Source organism: Ciconia boyciana, chromosome 1, assembly GCF_034638445.1.
Source record: "Ciconia boyciana chromosome 1, ASM3463844v1, whole genome shotgun sequence".
Classification (NCBI taxonomy): Eukaryota; Metazoa; Chordata; class Aves; order Ciconiiformes; family Ciconiidae; genus Ciconia; species Ciconia boyciana.
The window spans coordinates 40,402,420-40,423,599 of NC_132934.1; the positions used below are offsets into that span (position 1 = coordinate 40,402,420).

The window sequence follows — 21,180 nt, forward strand, 5'->3', positions numbered from 1 at the left end:
TGCTTGAGCCCCCTTGTAGTCAGTGTAGAGTTACATACTGAAAAGGAATTTAGAAGATATTACTATTTATAGGTAAACATTTACTTCACGATGAATGGCATTGATACATTTGTCTTTTGATGTTCTCTTAGTCATATTTATTTGCCCTCAATGAACTTCTTACTTGGTGGATGCTAGGGTCAATATGCCACAGAGAACATTATTTGGCTGTGGCTATGTCCTGTGGGACTGGCCAAACAGGATTCTTTCACATTCAGTGGAAAGCTGTCAAGATAATTAACGTTTCAATTATTGACTGGAATGTGGCCTAGATTCCTTAACTGATGAATGGGACAAGATCTTGTTTACTTTAGTTTTTTGCCAAAGTTCCTCACCATTGCAGCCCATGTACCAGTTCAGCTGCACTAACAACGATGAAAGTACATCATCCAGCCAAGACTGCTGTCATGTGAAGAATATTTTTTGGCAATCTAATTGGACCAGTGGTAAAATGGCGTCTTGGTTATAGTAGCTTTCCAACATTTTGCCTACTGCTTTTAAAGACATAGAAAACGCAAAGCAGTACAGACCAGGACTTCAGAAGGAAAAAAAGTGAAGGCTGCATGTTAACCTCTGGAAAGCCGGAAAATTGCCTGAACTACCCTGGTTGTGTCAGGGTGGCAGTAATGATGCCTTAAGGACATAAGCAAACCAAGATGAAAGGTAGTAGTAGTATCTCTTTATCAGACAAACTAGCAGAGCTGGAAAAACACATCTTTTTAGCAGGTGAGCCCTATTTTAGCTCTTTATGTGGCCTTATTTCACAAGTCTTGTGCATATAAATGACAGCTGAGTCTTTAATTATTACATACATTAGGCAGGTTTGGCACCTGATTTGGGGCAGTGCATGCCCCGTGAGTGAAAATCACTGGATAATGATCTGGCATGTCTCATTTTCTCATTTTTAATTGTGTAATCCTGTGCCTTTGTTACTGTATGCCATTAAATACAGAATTATTAACTTCCTTGTGTTTTTCACAGTAACAAAACATTCAGACTTTAATAGCCCTGTCCTCACCTGCCCTTGAACAGAAGCAACGTTTTAACCCTCTCTTCCGGGTGGTGAGCGGAGGCACAGGAATGTCGGCTGTCTCTCCTGAAGCCATGAGCGTTTGCAGCCTGCCTGTTTGCAGCCTCCCTTCTCGTGAAACGCGGTGCCTGGCAGCACTCGTGCCCTGCACTGTGTCGGCCATGAGCCTCCAAGTACCTCTCCAGCCAGGCCCTAAGGAAGCGATCTAACAGCATTTCATGGTCAGAGTGTTCACCATGAGCTGCCCTGCGCCACTTGTAGCGGAGGGATGGAGGCTGCCCCTGACCCACACATCCTGGCTGTGTAATGCAACTACCTGCCTTCAGCCTCGGGCCTCCTCCTTGCCAGACCTTCTGGCCCCTGAAACCCAATTGTCTGTTGGCAGCATGGCTGACTACCAGGAGTGCGAAGGAAAAGCCTCTCTGATGCTCTCCCCCAGAAGTATTTTGAGTCACTAGCGGGTGTTTTGAGGGCAGACTGTGAGGCCCAGGCACCACGGCTGACAGGAGGCCAGTCTGGCTGGCCTTGCGCCCCAGCTCCTGGAGTGGGATCCGACCTCCGCAGGGGCACAGCCTTTGCCCCGGCCGCAGGGACGCTGCCGTGCGCGGGGCCTCGCCCGCCTCTCCTCAGGGCACCGCACCCACCCCTGCGCCGGCGCCCGAGGGCGGTTACCGCCATCGCCGCTAGGGGGCGGCGGGGGTCGCACACACCTGCCCCCCACCCCCCTGCGGGCGGTGCGTCCGCGGGGCGCATGCGCGGCGGCTGCCCAGCGCCCCGCCTCTCCCAGGTTGGCTGAGGGGACGCGGTGCGGCGGCGGCGGCCGTTCTTGCTGGGCTCGGCAGGTACGTGGCGGCGGGGCTGCGCGGCCCGGCTCCGCTGGCGGGACGTGGGGGAGCCAGCCGGGCCGCGGCTCCCCGATAGCGCCGCCGCACCTGCCCGCCGCCGCGCTCCCGGGAGCCTGTGCCCGGGCGGGCGGAGCCGGCGCCGCCTGGGAGGGCTGCCCCTCGCCGGGGCGCGGTGGCGGGGGGCGGGCGAGCGGGCTTCCCCAAGCCGGACCTGCCGTCCGCTGTGGCCGCTCCGGCTGCGTGGGCTGGGGTGGAGGGTTCCTCCCCCCCCCCCCCGGAAGAGCGCGGGGGCAGGTGGCGGCTCGGTCTGTGCTGTTGTGGCCGTCTGCGGTGGGAAGGCGCCGCTGGCCCGGGCGCCCCCGGCTCCGCCGGGGTTTGCGTGGGTGCGGAGGGAGCAGCCGGCGGCAGGGATGCCCTTGCCCCCAAATCCAGTCGCGGTCCAAGCCAAAACTGGGCAAAAGTAGTTCTCGGGGGTCACCCCGGAAAGTGCCGGGCGCACCTGTCCGGGAGAGGAGGCGGCGGCGGTGGACAAAGAGCCGTCGCGCTCCCGGGGCCGGCGGCTCGGGGCAGCTGTCCTCCCCTCGAGGGCCGCCAGCGCGGGGGCGGCCCTTCCGAGGCGTCGTGGGGCCGGTGGGGAAGGGCGTCCGGGCAAGAATGACTAAAATGAGGAGAGGGGGGTTGCGGGAAGAGGCTGAGCTGGCGCTGAAATCTTCTCCTCCGCTCCCAAACCTCTCGGCCGGTGCGGCGGGAGGGGAGAGCGCCGAGAGGGGCGGCGGGGGAAGGGAAGGGGAGGGTAGGGCAGGGCAGGCCGGCTCAGTGGGTTCACAAACTTCGTCCCCCTCCGCCTAGGCCCGGGGCGGCGGTGCCAGAAGCAGCGCGGTTGGAGACCGGAGGGGAGTTCGAGTTCTGCTTTGTGGGGCTGCGGAGCTGCACTCGCCTGTAGTGTTTCTGGTTGCTTTAAGGTCTTCGAGCAATATCGAGGTTAATACCTGGTCGCCGATAAGTAGCCTTGTAAGCTGTAGTAGTTAAGTAGCAGGGATTTCAGTTAACCTTAATTTCGTAATGCAGTTACGTTAGAGAATAAGGTGCAGAAAGGAAATTCTGGTTACAAGTTGATTGCAAGTGATGAGCTGTGCAGAAATTTGTGCTGCCTAAGTGCTGATGCTCCACTAGTTCCCTGAGAGTCGCAGGGCTCTGGAAGCAGGAGGACACCCAGTAGCCGAATCCTCGATGATACCCTCCATGCTTCTCTTGCTGACAAAAAGCAACAGTGTTTTCATCAGTTTGAGAGTGTTGTCTGTTTTGTTTGCAGATAGTGTAATAAGCTTTGTATTGCTTGATTTGTTCACCGTGTTCATTTGTAAGCATGTTCTTAGGGAGTCTCAAAAACAGTGATCTAGATAGCTAAAATAATTAATCTTCCACAGACTTGCCATAACTGTGAAATTATCAGCTTCTCTTTTGAAGCAGATGTAGGGTTATTCAATCTAGAAGCATGTATTGGCAGCTACCATCTGTTCAAATATTTGTATTTCTCAGTAAAATATAGGGCAAAACCTGAGGTCTTCTTGCTTTAATATTTTTATTGTTTTTATTATAGATCTGTTTAATGAGTTCTGGGGAGGGTTAAAGTCAGGCCTTCTGTATTTCTGTCTTGGCAGTCATTCTTCTGCTGTGCTTGGTTAATATTACCTAGTGAGCAAAGAAGGATAAATAATTTACCATTCTCATTATGCTTTTAATAAATAACAAATGGGAATGCCCCTCACAGCTGCGACTGAAATATCCTTCTTGTTACACTATATTTAAAAGGGGATTTTTTTCTGTAGAAAAACAGTCACAATAAGCCTTTTGATTATAAACTGCAGCTATCTTCATAGCTTTTATTGACTTGATTTAAAATTCATGTAAAATGCCAAATGAGCTGGTCTCTCACTGTTCCACTTACGTTTATGGATTTTCCCAGAAAAGAAATGTGTACTTGGAATTTTTATTTTTAAAGATCCTTTTAAATATGGTATTTAAAATCTTGTCCACTGTAACTTGACTAAAACTTGTATTAGACAATTTAGTAACGCTTAATAATATGCTAACCATTTTTTTAGAAATTAAGAAAATGTTTCTTTAAATATATTTGCACATACATTTAGAAAGCTTTACATACCGTGAAAATTGTGATCATTTTTACTTAAGTTTACTAATTGAGTATTTTCAGTGTTAATTGAAAATGAGAGGACCTTTAGGTCCAAGTCTTGGCAAGAATGACACTGCAGTCACAGTCACTGTGATCAGGCTTAAACCTGAGATGAGATTGTGAAGTTGTTTCCAAGATAAAGCAGAACAATGCTCTGTCTTAAAAAGAACAGCATCTGCACAGAGAATCATATTTGCAGTTAAATTAACTTGGTTTAGAGAGTCTTTGTGAACTGAACAGCATTCTTTGAATGTTTGTTTACAGTAAAAGTTTGCAGTATTCTACTCTGCAAAGCACTGATTTTTCTCTCTAGTAAGAGGTGTACTATCTACCAGACTCTAAACCATGTTTATTTATAGGTTTCGCAAGCACTTCATAAATATAGGTCGTTGAATCTTGTGTGCTGCTTGTTTCTGTAAGAGAGACACTTGCTGTCGGCACCTGTATTTTTCTAGTTGAAGATATCCCTATAATAAAGTTTTCAAAAGAGATTTTTTTTTAATTATCAGTTCAGCAAAATAATTTTTTTTAACTTTATAAAACCCTGCTATCAAATAGACTACATGTTTCTTTTAAAACAGTGTGAAATAGTGTTTAACATGAGAGTAAAGAATAGAAAAACACCCACATCATAGCATTATATGACAACACTAGTGGGAATGGAATAGAAAAATATTCTCCTGTTGAACCAAGTGTGGTTTTGCTAGCTCTTAAATTCTGTAGACTTGCCTAACTTAAATTTTACCTTCTCTTTACCATCTTGCCTAATTTACCATCTGTTGGTAAATACGTAGTGTAAGGTCACTCACAAATAAAAGTAGACTATGTGAAGACTGGAGTAGTTCAATGCTTTCTTTGCTCTCATATCTTACTGCCTTCAAAAAAAATTTGTTGCATGTTAGGGCTCCTGAAGTAGAAAGTTCTATCATAATTGCAAAATTGTGAAGGTGGGAATTGCTTTTTGCAAACCTTAAGAGAATTCCTATCCCAAATCTTGAATTGTGTTTGTGCAATGAACTGGCATCGATAACAGCATTTAAACTTGCTTGAATTCTGTGGCTAAGCTTAAATATAAAACAGTTTAAGGAAAAAAAAAAAAGTCCAACTTCTTTGTCCCGTGCCAACATCTGATGAGTATCTCATACTGGATAGGTGTAATTGAATTGGTTTTGAACTTTAAATTAGTGTCCATATATGCCTTACAAGAATTTTACTTTTTAAACTGCCTGCTTGCATCCAATAAGTATAGGTATGGAGTAGCAGTACTTAATTGGACAGCTTCTTTAAAAGGTATTTATTAGTCCACTACTCTAATTCCCTATGGAGTTCTTTAGAGCTTAAAACATATTACATTCCAGACTGTATAATGCCAAATATTTCAAAACTTTTTTTTTTAACCCCACTGAGAAGAATGCAAGCCCAGTGGCGGGCTAATGTCAGTCCTTTTGAGGAACTGCTACAAAAACCCCACTTTCCTATCCCCTCCCAAATTAACTGAAGCAGATGTTGGAGTCTAATAAATGAAGTCCTTGAGACTATTACATTTTGAAATGCCTGCTTTGTGAAGATTAAAACCCTGTAGCTAATAGGCACCTTTTTTGGTAAATGCTAACTAGAATTTACTTTTCATTAAAATGTTTAGAAACAGTAAGCTCTTTTTCCTCATGTGATTTTTTTTTTTCACTTGAGCAGGTAACTTCTGTTGTGATGGTGCTCTTTACTGTTAAAGCTAAAAATGAGATTTTTGATGTGTCAAATGTTTGGTGCTGGTGTTGCTTTCAAATGGGCTATAACAATTAGGAGATTGTTCAAAGTTCTCCTCTTCAACCTGTCCTGTATTTAAAAGCAATCTGTGAAAGACAAACTCCAGAGTTAGTAGTAGGTGGTTTTCAACAATACTTTTTTTTTTTTTTTTCCAAAAGAAAACAAGCCACAATAAACTATTGCTTTTCAGGGAGCTTTTTAGTATTTAGTTATTGACTGCTTTTATTCAGACAAGTAGCTGAACCCCTCTTAGAGTAATAACAGGAAAACTAGATTAAGCGTTTTGATTTGACTGCTGTTGAAAATGTTCACAGTTCTTGATTCCTGTTAGAAGCTATAGAAACGTGTTAAATTGACCGTTGTTAAACTGATTTATTTGTAGTTTGTTTTTGTTTAATAGTAGAGAAGATAACAGACTTGAGCACAGTTTCCTCATGAAGTTATGTGGGTAGTCAGCAGTGCAAGTGTGGCAGTGGAGAGGTAATAAAAAGCTGCAACATTTTGACAGTTTCCACCAAATTTGCATTATTTCCAGATGAAAATATAAGGAAATTAATTTATTTTGTTGTTTCATCCTGATTTATTATAGTACTTGAATTTTGTACGTCATCCAAATTGCATACTATCAACTAAGACAAAAATAATCATGTGTTTGGTAGGCACTAATGCTATTCCAAGCTTTCACCATATATTAATGTGGTAGAAAAAGTATTAAGAAAAATAATGACTTTGTTTAATAAGTGTGCTGCCCTGAAATGTCAGAATATCAGCTTTTGTTCACAGTAGCAGAATTACTATTAAAGAGTGCTGTATCAACACTGTGGTTTTTTTACACACTGTCAGCTTGGCTCCTAGTAAAGCTCTCTGCTTACCATGCGCTTCATGTTCCTTCACAGCAAGGCTGTTCATTGCTGCCTTAGTCAATAATATGAGCCCCCCCCCCAGCTTTAACCAAGCCTGTAATCTTTAATGACACTGAAATGTAATGCGTTTTTTTTCCCCTTCCTTTTGTTTACCGTTACTTTGAAGAGCTCTTTCCCAAAAGAGAGCTTTTATTTTTAGGACTGCCTAGATTTTTGGATGTATGTTTGGTTTCATTAATGCATAATGTGTGTTCAGCTGATGTCTTGGTAACAACGTAATGGTGTTGGTGAGTCTTGAAACTGAGATATTTAATATGAGCTTCTTTGTCTTGTATGGGTGGTGTAGCCAGCTTCTGCCTGCTCACTGCTAAGTGAGAAGTAACGCTAGGAAAGAAAAAAGTTGTGAATGGAAAGTGTTTTACACAGATGGTATGCTTACGAGTGCCCATTTGACAGGCTATGGGAAAAGTTTAGCTGAGGGACTTTATTTTCAGCTCTTCCAGGAATAACTTGTATAACTTTTTTACTTACTGTATCAGAAAGAGCTTGTTTTTTGATAACTGACAAGACATGCATGGATTTATTTATTCATAAATCTCTCTTGTCTGTTTAGGCTGAGATTGATATTTAATGTATAAGCAGAGTGATAGTCTTATAAATAAAATTTCATAATCTTTTTGGTGGTTTTTTTAATTATTAAAAACACTTCAGGATATAGGCAGGTTAGGTGGAAAAGCTGGAGGAAAGGAGTTAAGTGGAACATTTCTCATAGATAGGAGTAGGAGCATGTAGGTAAGATGGGGTTTCTTTTGTGGTTTTTTTTTTTTACTACTTTGCTTATTGTAGATTGATGTGATTGTTCGGAGGGGGAGCTAGAAATGCATTTGAACATTTGGAAGATAATAAGCAGGCTTCTAATAATTTTTCTCTGTGTGAGCCAGCATGACTTTCTGCACTTCATAACGTAGCTGAATTTGTGTAAATTATCATAAAGATATGGAATGGCGCGTCTTTGGACCTGTCACTTACTTGATGCAGTTAAAGTATTTGCTCCAAACAGCCCTAAGATTTGTACAGAAATAGTAAAGTATGTTAAAAACTGACAAGTAAGTTTTTCCTGAGCCTTTTTTTCTTGGAAATGGCTAAATAGTATTTTTTAAAAATCAGTTTGGGGAAAAAAAAAACTTTTATAGAAAATTTCAGCCCTAGGGGGTATGCAGCTGAAAACAACCGGTGGTACTGGTGGTGTGAAATACTATGGTACCACTATTGAACATCAGGCCAGATTGTGAGTTTTCAGTGGAACTATGAACATATCTTTCAAACTTGAAATGGAAACTAGTGAACAGAAGGGAACATGTGGCAGAAGAGTTGTTGCTGTTTTGCTCTCAGCTATGTTCTCAGTCTTTGCTTCTGTTGGGTAGTTTTGGTGCACTCTCCTAGGTGCTGTAGGCATAGAAAAGGCAAGGTATCCAGGTAGCCTTTCTACATCCATTTTCAGAAGCATGCATCTTCTGTTAATTGTGAAGATTGGAATTCAAAGGATCGGGAATGTGAAGAGACATCTCGGTGGCATTGCCAATATAGTAGTATTGGGTATGGCTTGCTTGGTGGTGGGAAAAAAGGAGAGTGGTGGGAACAATGAAAGCTAATGTGTTTTGTGTAGATATGAGCCTGACTTTGAGGCTGGAAAGATGGATATTTTTCAACTGGGCTGGTGAACTTTAAAGGACTGTTTCTGCAATTGTATTTTTTCAAGATGGCAGTATTTTAGCTTATTAAATATAAAACAATGATGTGTAATAGGTGCGTTGTAGAGCTGAAAACATTTTTGATATGTAACCTTGAAATATCCTGTAGCTCTGGCAGTCCCTCCATTGAAATTTGACTCAACAGGCTTTGTCATCACATAGAACATGTAATTAGAATGCTTATAATAGTTAAGAAGATCTATAGGGAAAACAAACAAGAATTTTTTTCAAACTTACTTAAACTCAAAAATAAGCTGTTCATCTCTGTGTTATGGTAGAAAAGCTCCAAAGCACAAAACTGAGATAGTGTTTTCTTGTGTAAATCATGTTTGTGCAACTGCTGTTGATAGTTCAAAATAAAACAAATTTCTGCATAAAACAGAAAGAAACCCCAAAACAAAAAAATATCCCTTTTTATTTCTGTAAGGTCCTTTTTGTCCCTTAAGTCTGGGAAGTTTCTTAGAGGTGGTTGATTTTTTTTTTTTGGTGGGAGCAATTAACAGAGACAGAGAAAAAATAATAACATATTCTTGCTGTCTGAACAAATGAATTTCTTCCACATGTACCTGATAACGTGGTAAAGCAACTTTTTTAACACATATGTATACACACTCAGTACAATACTTGAGAGACAAACCAGTTTTGAAGAGTGTTCTTTGAGTTTAAGATGACCAAAAAGTATTGATGTAACTAAAACATTACTGCATATGCTAATTTGGGGATTCCATTCTTGGTATTTTCTGTGTGTTTTATGAAGTAGCTAATGAACTGGACATACACAGAAGTAGATGACATCATCTCTTCATGGCTATGACCATCATCTTTCTAGAACTTCTCTCTGCCTCGTCTTTTCAGTTGTAAGATCCAAGCAGATTTCTCTGTAAAATGCAATGTATTATTTCATTTAGATGCTACAGTTCCTTTTTTGCATGTTAAGTACCTTTGTGAAGCCTTAATTTTCTATCTTCTTTTTTTATATAACATGGAAAATGTTTTTTGCAGTGAATAATGACTGCTAAGTAATTTCTTCACAAATTTCTCCATACTACTTCCAGTTTATAGTTTTGAGTCATGCAAAGATTTTTGTGATCTCTGATAAATTGCTGGAAAATAGGAGCTTTCTATTGGGGCTTGTAAAATTCATGTGTTGTACTTGTTTTCTGTTGATCTTATGAAAAACATACGGAATTAAAGAAAATAAAAATAAAATTAAAAGATATTGTCAGTTAAATTGCCAGTTCATAGTATACTTTTGCCTGTAATATATTCTTGGTATGATACTTATTCACAATTGTTATAATCACTTAACCATGAGATTAATCAAATACACATCGTCATACTTCATGAGAAGTCTTATTGGCTAGTTCTATCATTTCAGTGAAATGTGACAAGATCAGATGTGTAATTTAACCAAAACTGCTATGGACTGTAATTTATTTAAAGGTTCACTGATTTCTGTCTCTAGATTATTTGCTTCGTTGAGATTAAAAGTGGAAGCTTTAGGTTTTAATATTTTTTTCCTTCCTGGTTCCTAGGTCTCCCTGACTTCCATGAATGTAAAACATTTGTGTTTTGACACAAAACAGCTCTAGGGTGTATTAAGGATGACTTTGTTTTATGATATAGACTGTGTCCTTGATTTCATCATCCCATTTAGATGCAGAGTCTGCTATTTGATCTTCTGGACTCAACAGTCCAATGTGTGGAAAAAACATTTTCGGTGGCTGAAGTTGATACTTTTGCAAGATTAGTCCACAGTTTCCATTATATCATGAAGTATTCTGAATGTATTTGTTTGGGGTTTTTTTAATTCAAATAGTTGTCAGATATAATTAAATATTTCCTGTTTGCATTCTGATAATGTGATTATTTAATTCAGGGTTTCATATGATGAGGCTTTTATTATGGCCAGTGACCCCTTGGAAGGCTTTCATGAAGTGAACCTCGCTTCGCCTACTACACCGGATCTTCTTGGAGTAAATGAGCCAGGGACTCAGGAACAAACTACCTCACCCAGTGTTATCTACCGACCACATCCTTCTGTTGTGTCCTCCACACCAATCCAACCCAATGCATTAAATGTTTCTGACCTTCCCACACAACCTGTTTATTCATCTCCGAGACAACTGAATTGTGGAGAAGCATCAGGTGTCAGGTAAGTTCTGTGTGTCTTTTTATTTAAATTGCTGATGTTTGTTGCATATAAACTGCTTGCTTTACTAAAGATATAATTTTAATATTACTTACAACGTTGTAATATTAAATTGTGTCCATAACGGTACATTCAACACCATTACTGCCATTTCTAAAATATTTCTTCTTAATGTATTATATAAATAAAAAATATATCACTCTCTTTACAGCATCAATGTTACCGACGCAGTACTTTGTTCTACCTCTGGACCCCAGGGTGGGTCATTCAATCACAATAATTCCAGAAAGGAGAGCAATAACGCAGAGAGAGAGTTTTTGCAGGGTGCTACAGTAGCAGATGTTGCTGAAGGAAATGAAGATATTTTTGGGTTGAGTACAGACAGTTTATCTCACTTACGGAGCCCATCTGTACTGGAAGTAAGAGAAAAGGGCTATGAAAGATTGAAAGAAGAACTTGCAAAAGCTCAGAGGGTAAGGCTTGTTGTCTTGTCTCCTCCTGCTTTTCCTCTCTTCAAAGTGGTTCTAATATTGCAGAATGCTAGATGGGCCAGAAGGTGCAGTCTGAGTCTACTCATTTCTTACAGAATTATTAGGATGTAATTATTTTATGTAAAGTTATTCTGAATGTGTGCAGTGCTAATGTCTTAGAATTATTCCTTGATAGTGTTTTTTTTCTAGTGCTGCCGTTACTTAGCCATGGAAAGCTTTTGCTGCAATATCTGGTTAAACACGCTTTTTCTTTGAAATGTAGGCTATTCCTTCATTCTGACATTTGAGAATAAGAGTAATTTGCTGTCATTCCATTGTTACTGTCTAAGTATTTATAGATGCTGATTATATACCTTTTGAGTCTTCTTTCTCCTAGAGTATACAAGTGTAGCATGTGTCATGGAATATATAAATGCTTTAGAACAGGGGTGTTTGTGATGTTTCATAGCGGAATGCCTGCATAGGAAAGAAGCAATAAAGATATCACTGGTGTTCTTTAGAGTACTGTTGCACCACACTTCAAATTGAATATGGATACCTTTGAAGATACTGTGGCTCAATTCATTAATATTTGTAAAGCGCTTTGTCTTGTTTGGATGGATGGTGCTATATAAATGCAAAGCCATTATTTATCATTTTAACATCCCTCTGTGCTTAAACTTTCGCATAGATTTTGTACTGTTTGTATCTATGCCCTTTCCTCTCTACATGATTCCATTCTTGTTTAGATTTAAGCTCACCTTGTCTTGTGTTTGAACTTGTTTTCCTCTGTTACCTCATCTTGTTGAATGTAGTCATCAATTCTGTCATAGTTGCATTTGCTGTTGTTAATGTGAATCTTAAGTATGGATTCTGACATCACTTCTTCTGTTGATTGTTTTATTGCTGAGTAGTTGCTTCCTTTGCTAATGTGTTCATTTGCTTAGCATTTAACCACTGAAAGAAAACATTAACCTGAGCTAAGTTTGAGGACCTTGCATGGGAATATATAATCCTAGCAGTTAAACTTGGAATCTTAGAAAGTAAGAACAAATTAAAGTTTAAACTTTAGAAAAGCTCCTGACAGTATACCAAAGTACAGGTAATGTACTTGAAAACCACAACTCAGATCTGCTACTGTTATCTTGGAATTATCTGAAAATCTTATTCCATTGTGTACCACTTTGTCTCTTAAAGATTGAAATGTTTCCTATTTCACTCTGAAGTTTGTTAAGGTCGTTTTTAAGGAAATGGCGTTAAGGCTGCTAGGACATACTAACTGCAGGTTATGTATTTTCAAACCCTTTGGGTCTTCTTAACAAAAGCGATTCAGCACTAACTTGAGACTGTTGATGTCAAAGTTCTTGCTAATTCTCAACTCATTGGGTTGATTCTTACCAGTGTTATACTGGATGGATAACTTATTTTGTCTGCTTGTCCTAAACTGCTCAGTAACACAGGAGTCATAGCAGGAGTCTTTACAGACTGTACAATGATAAACCCTATTCCTTCTGGAATATCTACTTTCTTCCACTTCCTGTATGAGGACTATTTTTTCTATCCCTAATTCATCTCTGATTGCTTTCTTCCAAAAGTCATGGCTGTTCACATAGGGCTGTGCCCACTCTGTGATATTCAGTATGTCATGCAGTCTTTAAACTTTTATTTCCAAGTATATTCACTTTTGTTGATAGGTACTCGGTTTAAAAATCTGTAGGGATATAATTAATAGGTAGTGCCAGTCGATAGCTGCTGGTTTTTTGCATAATGGTTTTAAGTTCTCTGTAAGTCTATGCTGTTTATTAGGAACAGTGAGAAAAATGAGAATTACAATTTGCACTTGAATTTTGTGAGCTCATTGAGCCTGGAAATCTTACCGACTACAGACTTTCCAGGAGTGAACAAAGTAAACACAAATTTGTTATCTTGCATTTTTCATTTGTTCCAAATTTCTTACCCAAATTGTAGGCTATTGTGATATGCATTAAAGATTGATTTGAATTTGTTGCAGTTGTGATCAGAAAGGGAACTAGAAAGGAATTAGGAATTTTGAAGCTTAGAGATCCACTATCTAATTTTTTTCATTTTTTAATCTAATTTTTTTTCACTCTGCTTGGAGTGCAACTTTTTTCTTAATAAGCTCTCAGTTTTTTATATTGGAGAATATATGTATGGCGTGGAATTGTTAGACATTTAAGTATGGTTCTTGAAGAAATTCTTCAGGAATTGAATAAAGATTTACTCTTTTTTTGTTGTTGCTCTTTGTGTATGCCTTATATTTCCTAAGACTACAGACTTCATTTCTCAAAATGAACAGCATTGCTGGCAAAATTGGTTTTTTTAAAAAAAAAAAATTTCAAAAATTTGTTTCTTGACGAGAGGAAATATACTTTCTGCTTCAATCTAGATTGGTTGCAGCACCAAATCATGTCAATAAGATTGGGAGAAAGGTTGAGTCAGAGGTAACAGCAGGGCAACATTCAGTACTAATGGGGCATGTAAGATTGGACATAGTTTTGCCTTAAAATGTCCCCTTAATTAAAATGACATAGATTGTTCACTCTTTGTTGAGACCATTCAGGTATTTTTTGCTTATGTTTTCACTGAAGACTTAATTTCTGGGTATATTCTGTAAAGTGGAGCTGAAGAGCCCTTGCTTCAGATTATCTGAACCTTTCTGCTTGTTTTGCTACCCTTTAAAAGCAGCATCAGGAAAATTGAGAAGGTGTTAAAAGGCTTAGTGATTCAATGCCTGGGACCTTATCTCCTCATGTCTCTCTGCATTTGCATTTTTTTCTGCCATGTTTGGATTGAGCTATGTCACCGTGGTTACTGAACGTAGATCAACCACATGTAGATAACATCTGAGAGAATAGTGATGGTATTTTGATATAGGGTATTTCTTGATGTGCAAGTTTTCAAGTCCTTGAAAAGGAATACCTTTCGTTTGCTTTTCATCTTAAGTAACCAGCATGTTGCATGTATTTTGGATCACTTGCTTGTAGTTTCTGAGCTGTGGCAGTTCATAATCATGTTTTCCTCAAATTTTTGTGTGATTTGGCCCTGAAGTTATTTCCTCATCAATCAGACTGTCAATATAATGATGTAATCCATGACTGCAGAGGGAAACTTAGGTTTCTGTGTTGATATGTTTTCTCTTGGAGTGTTGAAATTATCAGCTGTCACTGATGGTTAGTCCCCTTCTCTGATGAGGAAAGAGCAGTCTACCAGAGATGTTGGCTGCAAATACTGTATTTGGTTTGAGAATGAATTCCATGCTTCCCACCGTTTTTAGAGTAAGATCTGTAGGCTTGTTGATAACAAGTAAAACCACGTTTGACTATTTGTAGTAGAAATCTGAGTTACTGGTCTTTCCTCAGTAGAGTGAAATTGAGAGTTTTTTCCACGCTGATACAGTGATTCTTGTAAAAGAGGTGACAGTATAGAATGTGGTATTGTAAATTTCAACATAGTTTAAGAACCTGATCCTCAGATCCAGATTTTTCTTTCAAAGGCTTCAATTTCTGTATGCATTCTTAATCTCAGAAGCAAACTGAGTGTTACAATTTGATCTCTTGTTTTCAGATCTTGTGTGTTGATACAGGATTTGAAGTAGATTCCCCCCCCCCCCCCCCCCCCATTGTTCTGCCTGTATCGTCAAAGAATCCAGTGTGACAGAGGCTATTGCTGCTGTTATAGTATTTCTGTGCAGGCTAACACTGGCGGTTAAATATCTTTATTTTTCCACAGTAAAACGTGACATTTTAAAACTCAGCGTGGATTAATGAATAAATAGATTCACAATAACTATCCAGGAATTCCAGTAGTATACAGTACATTCAGCATTTTTAAATTGCTGTTGTCATTTGCTTATAAGTTAACAAACCATAAAAATGAGGATGCTCCAGAATAATATACCATCCCAGAACTCCACTGAAGATTTCAAGCTTTTCTAAAACAAAAATTGCAGTTTAATTGTAAGGCCACTGGCTTGTCACTGTTAAAGATGGGTTGGTTCTCTGAAGGTGTTTTAGCAGTTCCTTGCTGTCTTTGAGTAATGAAAGTTTTCAGTTTCCATGCCTCTGACTGACGCTGTTGTAGTGTATCGTAAGCATAGAAATTTTCTCAGGCAAGTAGAAGATTACATGCAAGCAAAACAGAAGCATCTTCACCCACACCATAAGGTGATAATTCAATAGTTTGTGAAATGCTCTTATCTCTGAAAAGATATTCTGGACCTTCTCTCACATTAAACATCCTTGTAAATGTGGTTGCAATGGACTAATTTTTATGTAGCTTGTTTAACTTGGGTGCTGAGTGAAGACCAGTCAAATAGAAATGTATTCCAATATAAACATAAACTTTTTTGACAACTTCAGAATTCAGCAGTATCCCATGGTTCTGATTTTAGGTGATATCTGTAGAAAATCTTCATTCTTTCCTTGATCTTCCACATCTAGTTCTGACTTGGTTAAATTGCTGAACTAGATGCAGGATGATTTATTTCTAGAATTTAAAATACAAGTGGTTTTGAAGCAGTAGTTTGCATTCCTTATCTCACTGATTCTTTCTAAAGATGCACCTTGTAGGCTGTTGGTGAAGATCAAAGTGAAATAAGCAGTTAATAAAACTCTTTGATATAGGGTTGTTTGGTGGTTTTTTTTTTTTACTTAAAGGTTTTTTTCCATGCAAGTTAAATTTTTTTTATTACCTATTTCAGTAACTGTGCGTGTGCTTTATAATAGCTCATCTTCTTCATGTAGTTACTTTTTCAGAACAGTAATGTGGGAAGGACTGCAGCATGGATGGTTAGTCTAGCACACACAGTTGTCTCTTCTGCCTCTCTATTGTGTATGGCTGAGAAGTCTCCGGTAATGCCTTTAAGACAGAGGCAGTAGTAATGTTTCTAATAACTGCTAAGCTTTTTGCTTTGGGCAGTCTTTATTTCTGCCCTGCTTAAAAAAACCAAGCTATTAAACTTGCTTGGCAAAATAATATGTTATATCATGCTTCTCCTGAATCATGTAATGGAAACTTGCCCAGTGTTTGACAAATCTAGCTAAGCAGCCACGTGTAGTAGACTGCCTGGTGTTGCCTCCTTTTTGTTTTCATTAAGTAGCTGTACTTGTCTGCCTAAATTTTAATCTAAACCCCCCTAATCTTTCCAGTTGCAGGCAAAACTGTAACCAACTTACTTAAAATAGTGTATTGATAGTGGTAGCCCAAAAGTGAACCTGGGGTGGTAGTTCTTTCATTGTGAGTTTGATAACTCTTGACCTGAATATAAATATAACCTCCTTTTAAGATGTATTGATGTGTATGTAGCATTTTCCTTACAAATCAGTGAAGTAAACCAAAGGAAATGTATTGATGTATTCTCTGCATTTATAGGAACACATCAAACTGGAGCTTTAAGCCTTTTGCATCAGAATATTTCCTTTCCTTATTAAGAACCATACTTTATATGGGAAATACTTTAAACCAACACAAAATTAATTCATTAAATTTTGTTTCCTCTTTCTTTCTTTAACCTCTTCTTTTTTCCATTTTCTTTTCTCTTTGGCTTTTTGTATTCCGTTTTCCTTCTCCTCCCTCCATCTGTAGCTATTTTCCACCTTTCCACCTTTTTTTTTTTTGAGAGATAGGTCACTGCATGCAGAATAGTAGCTAGTGAGTAAGAGTTGAGTACTATTTGAGAAATACCATGTTTGGAAAAAAACTCATCATTTAAATGGTACCTTTCAAAATAGTTAAAAGGTTGCATATGGAAAGCAAAAAATCAAAATAGCAAACAAACTAGACTAAAAACCAAAGTGTCCAAAGTTAAAACCAAATTAAAGAAGGGGGAAATGAGTCTAGAGCTCCTAAGCTCGACAAGTGTTTAAGGACTGTTCAAGTCAAACAGGACCCTTCGAGGAAAATCTCTTGCTGGTTTCACTGCAGAAATTGAGAGGAAGACCTAATATCAGTATACTACAAGGCAAGATGTAGTTTCCCACATCGTTGTGTACAACATTACTCAATCATGTAGACTTTGGGAGAAACACTAACCACCTCCCAGAAACACCAGGGAAGCTGCCATTTGGGCCTTTTTATGACTCTGTAGTGACTGCCCTCCCAGAGTTTTCTGAAGGCAGCTGTTTTCTTTACTGGTTTCTGGAGGTTTTCAAAGCAAATCATTGCTAGATTGTATTTGGAGTCTTTAACATGTCAGTGACAGGCTTGGGTCCTCTATTTCAGGAGTGATGGTAGTGTAATAGCTAGCTTGACAGGGGGAAAAGAAGAGAAGGAAGAACTAGATGGGGATGGAAGGGGAGTTATGGCCAGAAAAAAATGCTTGAAAGGTCAGAGTGGGCTGTCTGCTGCTTTTCTTTCCCTTACTTTTTCTCTCCATCATTCTCTTTTTTGCAAGAGATTCCAGGGTTTAATGGTTGGGAAAGGGGAGAGGAACCCTTCTTTCACATTCCTTGCCAAACTTTTTGTACTTCTCTGCAAATTACCCACTTTTCCCCTCAGACTTGGGACAATACAGATGAGATTGGGCATGTGTAATGCTTATGCTGCCAAATCTGTGCTAAAATCTTACTGTAAAAGTGGTATGGTTAGGCCTTCCTCACTCGAATTTTAGTGGTGTAGACAAATAACACTTTGAATTTCATTAAGTTGGTTTAATTTGATTTGTATCTCTGCATAAACAAGAGCAAGGATATAATTACAGTATGATTTTGGAGCTGTATTAGTTGTAAGGAGATGTGCAGGAGACTATTTATAGTACAATATGCTTTAAGATTCTTTTAGAATTGGGGGTTGTCTTGAGACAAAGCTTTTTTTGAAAAATTTTTTTTTTAAAAAAGGATTACTTTCTTTAAGTGTCTGTTAAGAAATGGGTAAACAGAACTGGTATTCTGTCTGTCCCAATAATTAATTTGATCTATATTTTAAGTGACTTTAGTCTTCTATACTTTCAGGGAGAAAAAGCTTTATTTACTTTAGAGAATTTTGGAAATGCTGATGTCTAGGGTAGAGATACTTTAGATTGGCCTGGTATATTGCTGTATAGCAGGAAGAATAGCTATATGTATGTGCCACATTAATTTAATTACTTCTAGTGTTAAGATTGATATTTTGAAAGGCTTTGTTTAGCAAAGGTTTTATATTCCTCTTATTTTTTTTTTCTTCCCTCTCTCTGTGGTATTAGCTTTAAAAGGCCAAATTACTACTCTAAGTCAGAATAAATAACTTTCAATTTTCCATAGGAGCTGAAGTTAAAAGATGAAGAATGTGAAAGGCTTTCTAAAGTGCGAGATCAACTTGGACAGGAATTGGAAGAACTTACAGCTAGTCTGTTTGAGGTTTGTTGGAGTCTTCGATGTGATATACTTAAAGGAAGCTGAGCCAGATGTTTTATGTAGAATCAGTATATTGTATGCTGAATTTTTTGCAATAAGCTTATAAAGGGATTTGTGTCCTGAAGACCTGGGTGTGTTGATGTAGAGGCTTAAGAGCAAGCAGTAGACTTTTCACTTAGATGAAAGAGACCTTGTTGAGCTTGTCAATCTGCCTAGACACAAAACGAAGAAAAAAAGGAAAATATATCAGAAAGCTTAAAACTATTTAGGCTTATTTTTTGGCATAACTATTTTGAGACAGCTTCTCTGTCTGACAGCAAGGCTATCTAGATAAGAGCTAAATTTGGGGTTGCCATGGTGACTAAATAAAATAATGGAGTTCCAGATTAATGGAGGTAGCAAGTACATAACTTAACCATGCTTTCGGCTTTTGAATTTTGGGTCTGGCAGCATGCTACTCCCACGAACTTGAAAAGAAACATTAATACTGAGTGATGCACCAGGGTGGAACCTGGTTACAAAGTGAGAAGCCTGAACTTTAAGCGTGACCTTTTCATTCAAGGAAAACACAGTAGTGCCAGCAAATATTGTGCGCTTGTATTACAGAGAAAAAAATCTTAAATCCATACTTGAAGCAGGATCAGTTCTCATTTTATCATAGGAGTATATATAGGAATGCCTAGAGGCTAACTTGTGATACCCATAACTGGTAGAATAAATTTCATAATCTGGAGATGATTTAGATGTTTACCAAATCGTAAGTATTGGTTTTCAGCATATGTATAAAGATATAACATTAGGTATGTTTCAGAAATAGTATTTAAACCAATTATGTTGTATTGGTATAGAAGTGCTATTAAAACTTTGAAAATACTGACATTCAAAAATTAAATTACAAACGCATTTTATTTCGTCATCCCGGTAGGGCAATGTTACTTAAAATATTAAGCAGTTCCTGTGTGTAGAGAATAAATGGGAGACTGGAAAGGTACTTTTTAGCATAAGTACTTATGTATGTTAGGGGGGAGGAAAATGTGGGGCAGGTATTTTAACTGTAGGTGAATAAAAATAAAATTATCAGTGAAACTTTATATTAATGATGCTTTATAACTTAGAACACTGTTATAAATTTGTTAAAGCTATGTTTGAAATACACTATATTAGTAATAATTTTTCGAGTTTTAATTATTCAGAACTCCCAACTGTTGTGGGCATGTCACTTGAATTTTCTTTTGTGGTTTGATTTCACTAAGAGGGCCTAACAAAACACAGGGGTGAGGTTTCTTGATTTTTGCACTGGGATCTACAGCCCTTGAATTCACATTCTATTCTGAATCCCACTAATTTCAGTGACCATATAAGTGGATATGCTGGAGCTTACATTAGTACATCCCAATGGAGGATCGAGACTTGTTTTGCACAGCTGGGTGTATATATTACATTATTGCACTGTAACATGCTTTGCTTTCAAAGGTGCATCACTAAGCAGAAATTGCATGGTCAATGTTAAATGTATTTGTACACATTGTATAAATGTGTATGTTCCCATTCCTGCATGTGTCTGTTGTTACTTAAGAGAATTTTACAAACCCATATTATACAGCTGTGTTGTATGCCGGTGGGAGCCAGATCTTTTGGTATGATGATGTATGAACTTTTTTGTTTTATTTATATAGCGTCCAGATATGTGCTAGGCGCTTTACAGATATGAGAAGGATCCTATTCCAAGTAATTTAGTCGGTGGCCCTGATCTTTCAATCTTTGTTGCCTTCAGTAAGTACCAAGAAAGAACAGTAATTTGATCACAGGTGCAACTTGCTGGATCAGAGCCTAAACAAATACATTATGCAGACAAAAGGCATATAAGTATGAGGTAAAAGGATGTTTAAAAAATTCCCAGTCCTTTTACGCTTTCTTCTTTATTGGCTTAGCCTTGTTTCTTTACTTGAATTGGTTTTTAGTGCTTTTTCTGTTCTACTTAAGAAATATTTATTAATCCACAAACCATTTTAAGCTGTTGCTTTGTCTGTTTTATTGATGGTAAGAATTTAGGCTTCATAGTTGTTTGACCAGTTCCTTCATGCAGAAATTTACAGTTGACTATAACTGGTAATTCTGGCTAGAAGAAGGGAGAAGTTCTTTTGAATGTGCTACTGTGCTCATGTTGCTTTTGTTGCTACTGGTTGAGTCTTGCTCTTGGGGGTCAAGGAACTTGACTTGTCAGCCACCGAAGTGTGACTGGAGCCTGGCATCCATGACCGGTATTGTTCCTGCTGGAGGGGGGTGGGTGGAGTTGCTGAATTTCTGAATCTGGGCTCAGGACCAAGAAGAAGAAACTTTGTGGGCCAGTGATGAATCCAAATGATAGATTTTATAGGTATTTTTTGGTATGTAACTATTTAATTTCAGATTGTTGCACAACTTACTATTCACAAGTAGTCTCTGTGAAGCAGAACTATGTCCTTAGTGGTTTTTTTGTTTTTGTTTTTTTTTTGTTTGTTTGTTTTGGTTTGTTTTTTTTACTGGGTCTTGTAAATTTGTGTGAAGCATTTACACTAGCTAAACATTTTTTATAGGAAGCACACAAAATGGTTAAAGAAGCTAATGTCAAACAAGCTGCAGCAGAAAAACAGTTAAAAGAAGCACAGGGAAAGGTGAGTTTTTTCCAACTTGCTTACTTTGTCTTTTCACATGGTTATAAATCTAAAGTGTGAGTCATAAAG

General features: G+C 38.6%; 1 protein-coding gene across 4 annotated transcripts in view; it reads left to right on the forward strand.

Moving 5' to 3' along the window:
• The first annotated feature begins 1,848 nt into the window (after positions 1-1,848).
• The window catches only part of RAB3IP (RAB3A interacting protein), a 34,225-nt gene continuing 14,893 nt past the window's right edge, over positions 1,849-21,180 (forward strand). Inside the window, exons 1-6 of one of the 4 annotated variants that reach the window (XM_072878662.1) lie at positions 1,855-1,911; positions 9,244-9,343; positions 10,366-10,641; positions 10,850-11,111; positions 18,365-18,460; positions 21,034-21,111. In XM_072878662.1, the coding sequence (XP_072734763.1) occupies positions 9,291-9,343; positions 10,366-10,641; positions 10,850-11,111; positions 18,365-18,460; positions 21,034-21,111 (765 nt within the window). In that variant the 5' untranslated portion in view covers positions 1,855-1,911; positions 9,244-9,290. Of the gene's footprint in view, positions 1,912-2,874; positions 2,896-9,243; positions 9,344-10,365; positions 10,642-10,849; positions 11,112-18,364; positions 18,461-20,133; positions 20,231-21,033; positions 21,112-21,180 lie in introns of those variants that run through there. The other 3 variants (XM_072878736.1, XM_072878825.1, XM_072878916.1) reach the window with 3 other exon arrangements.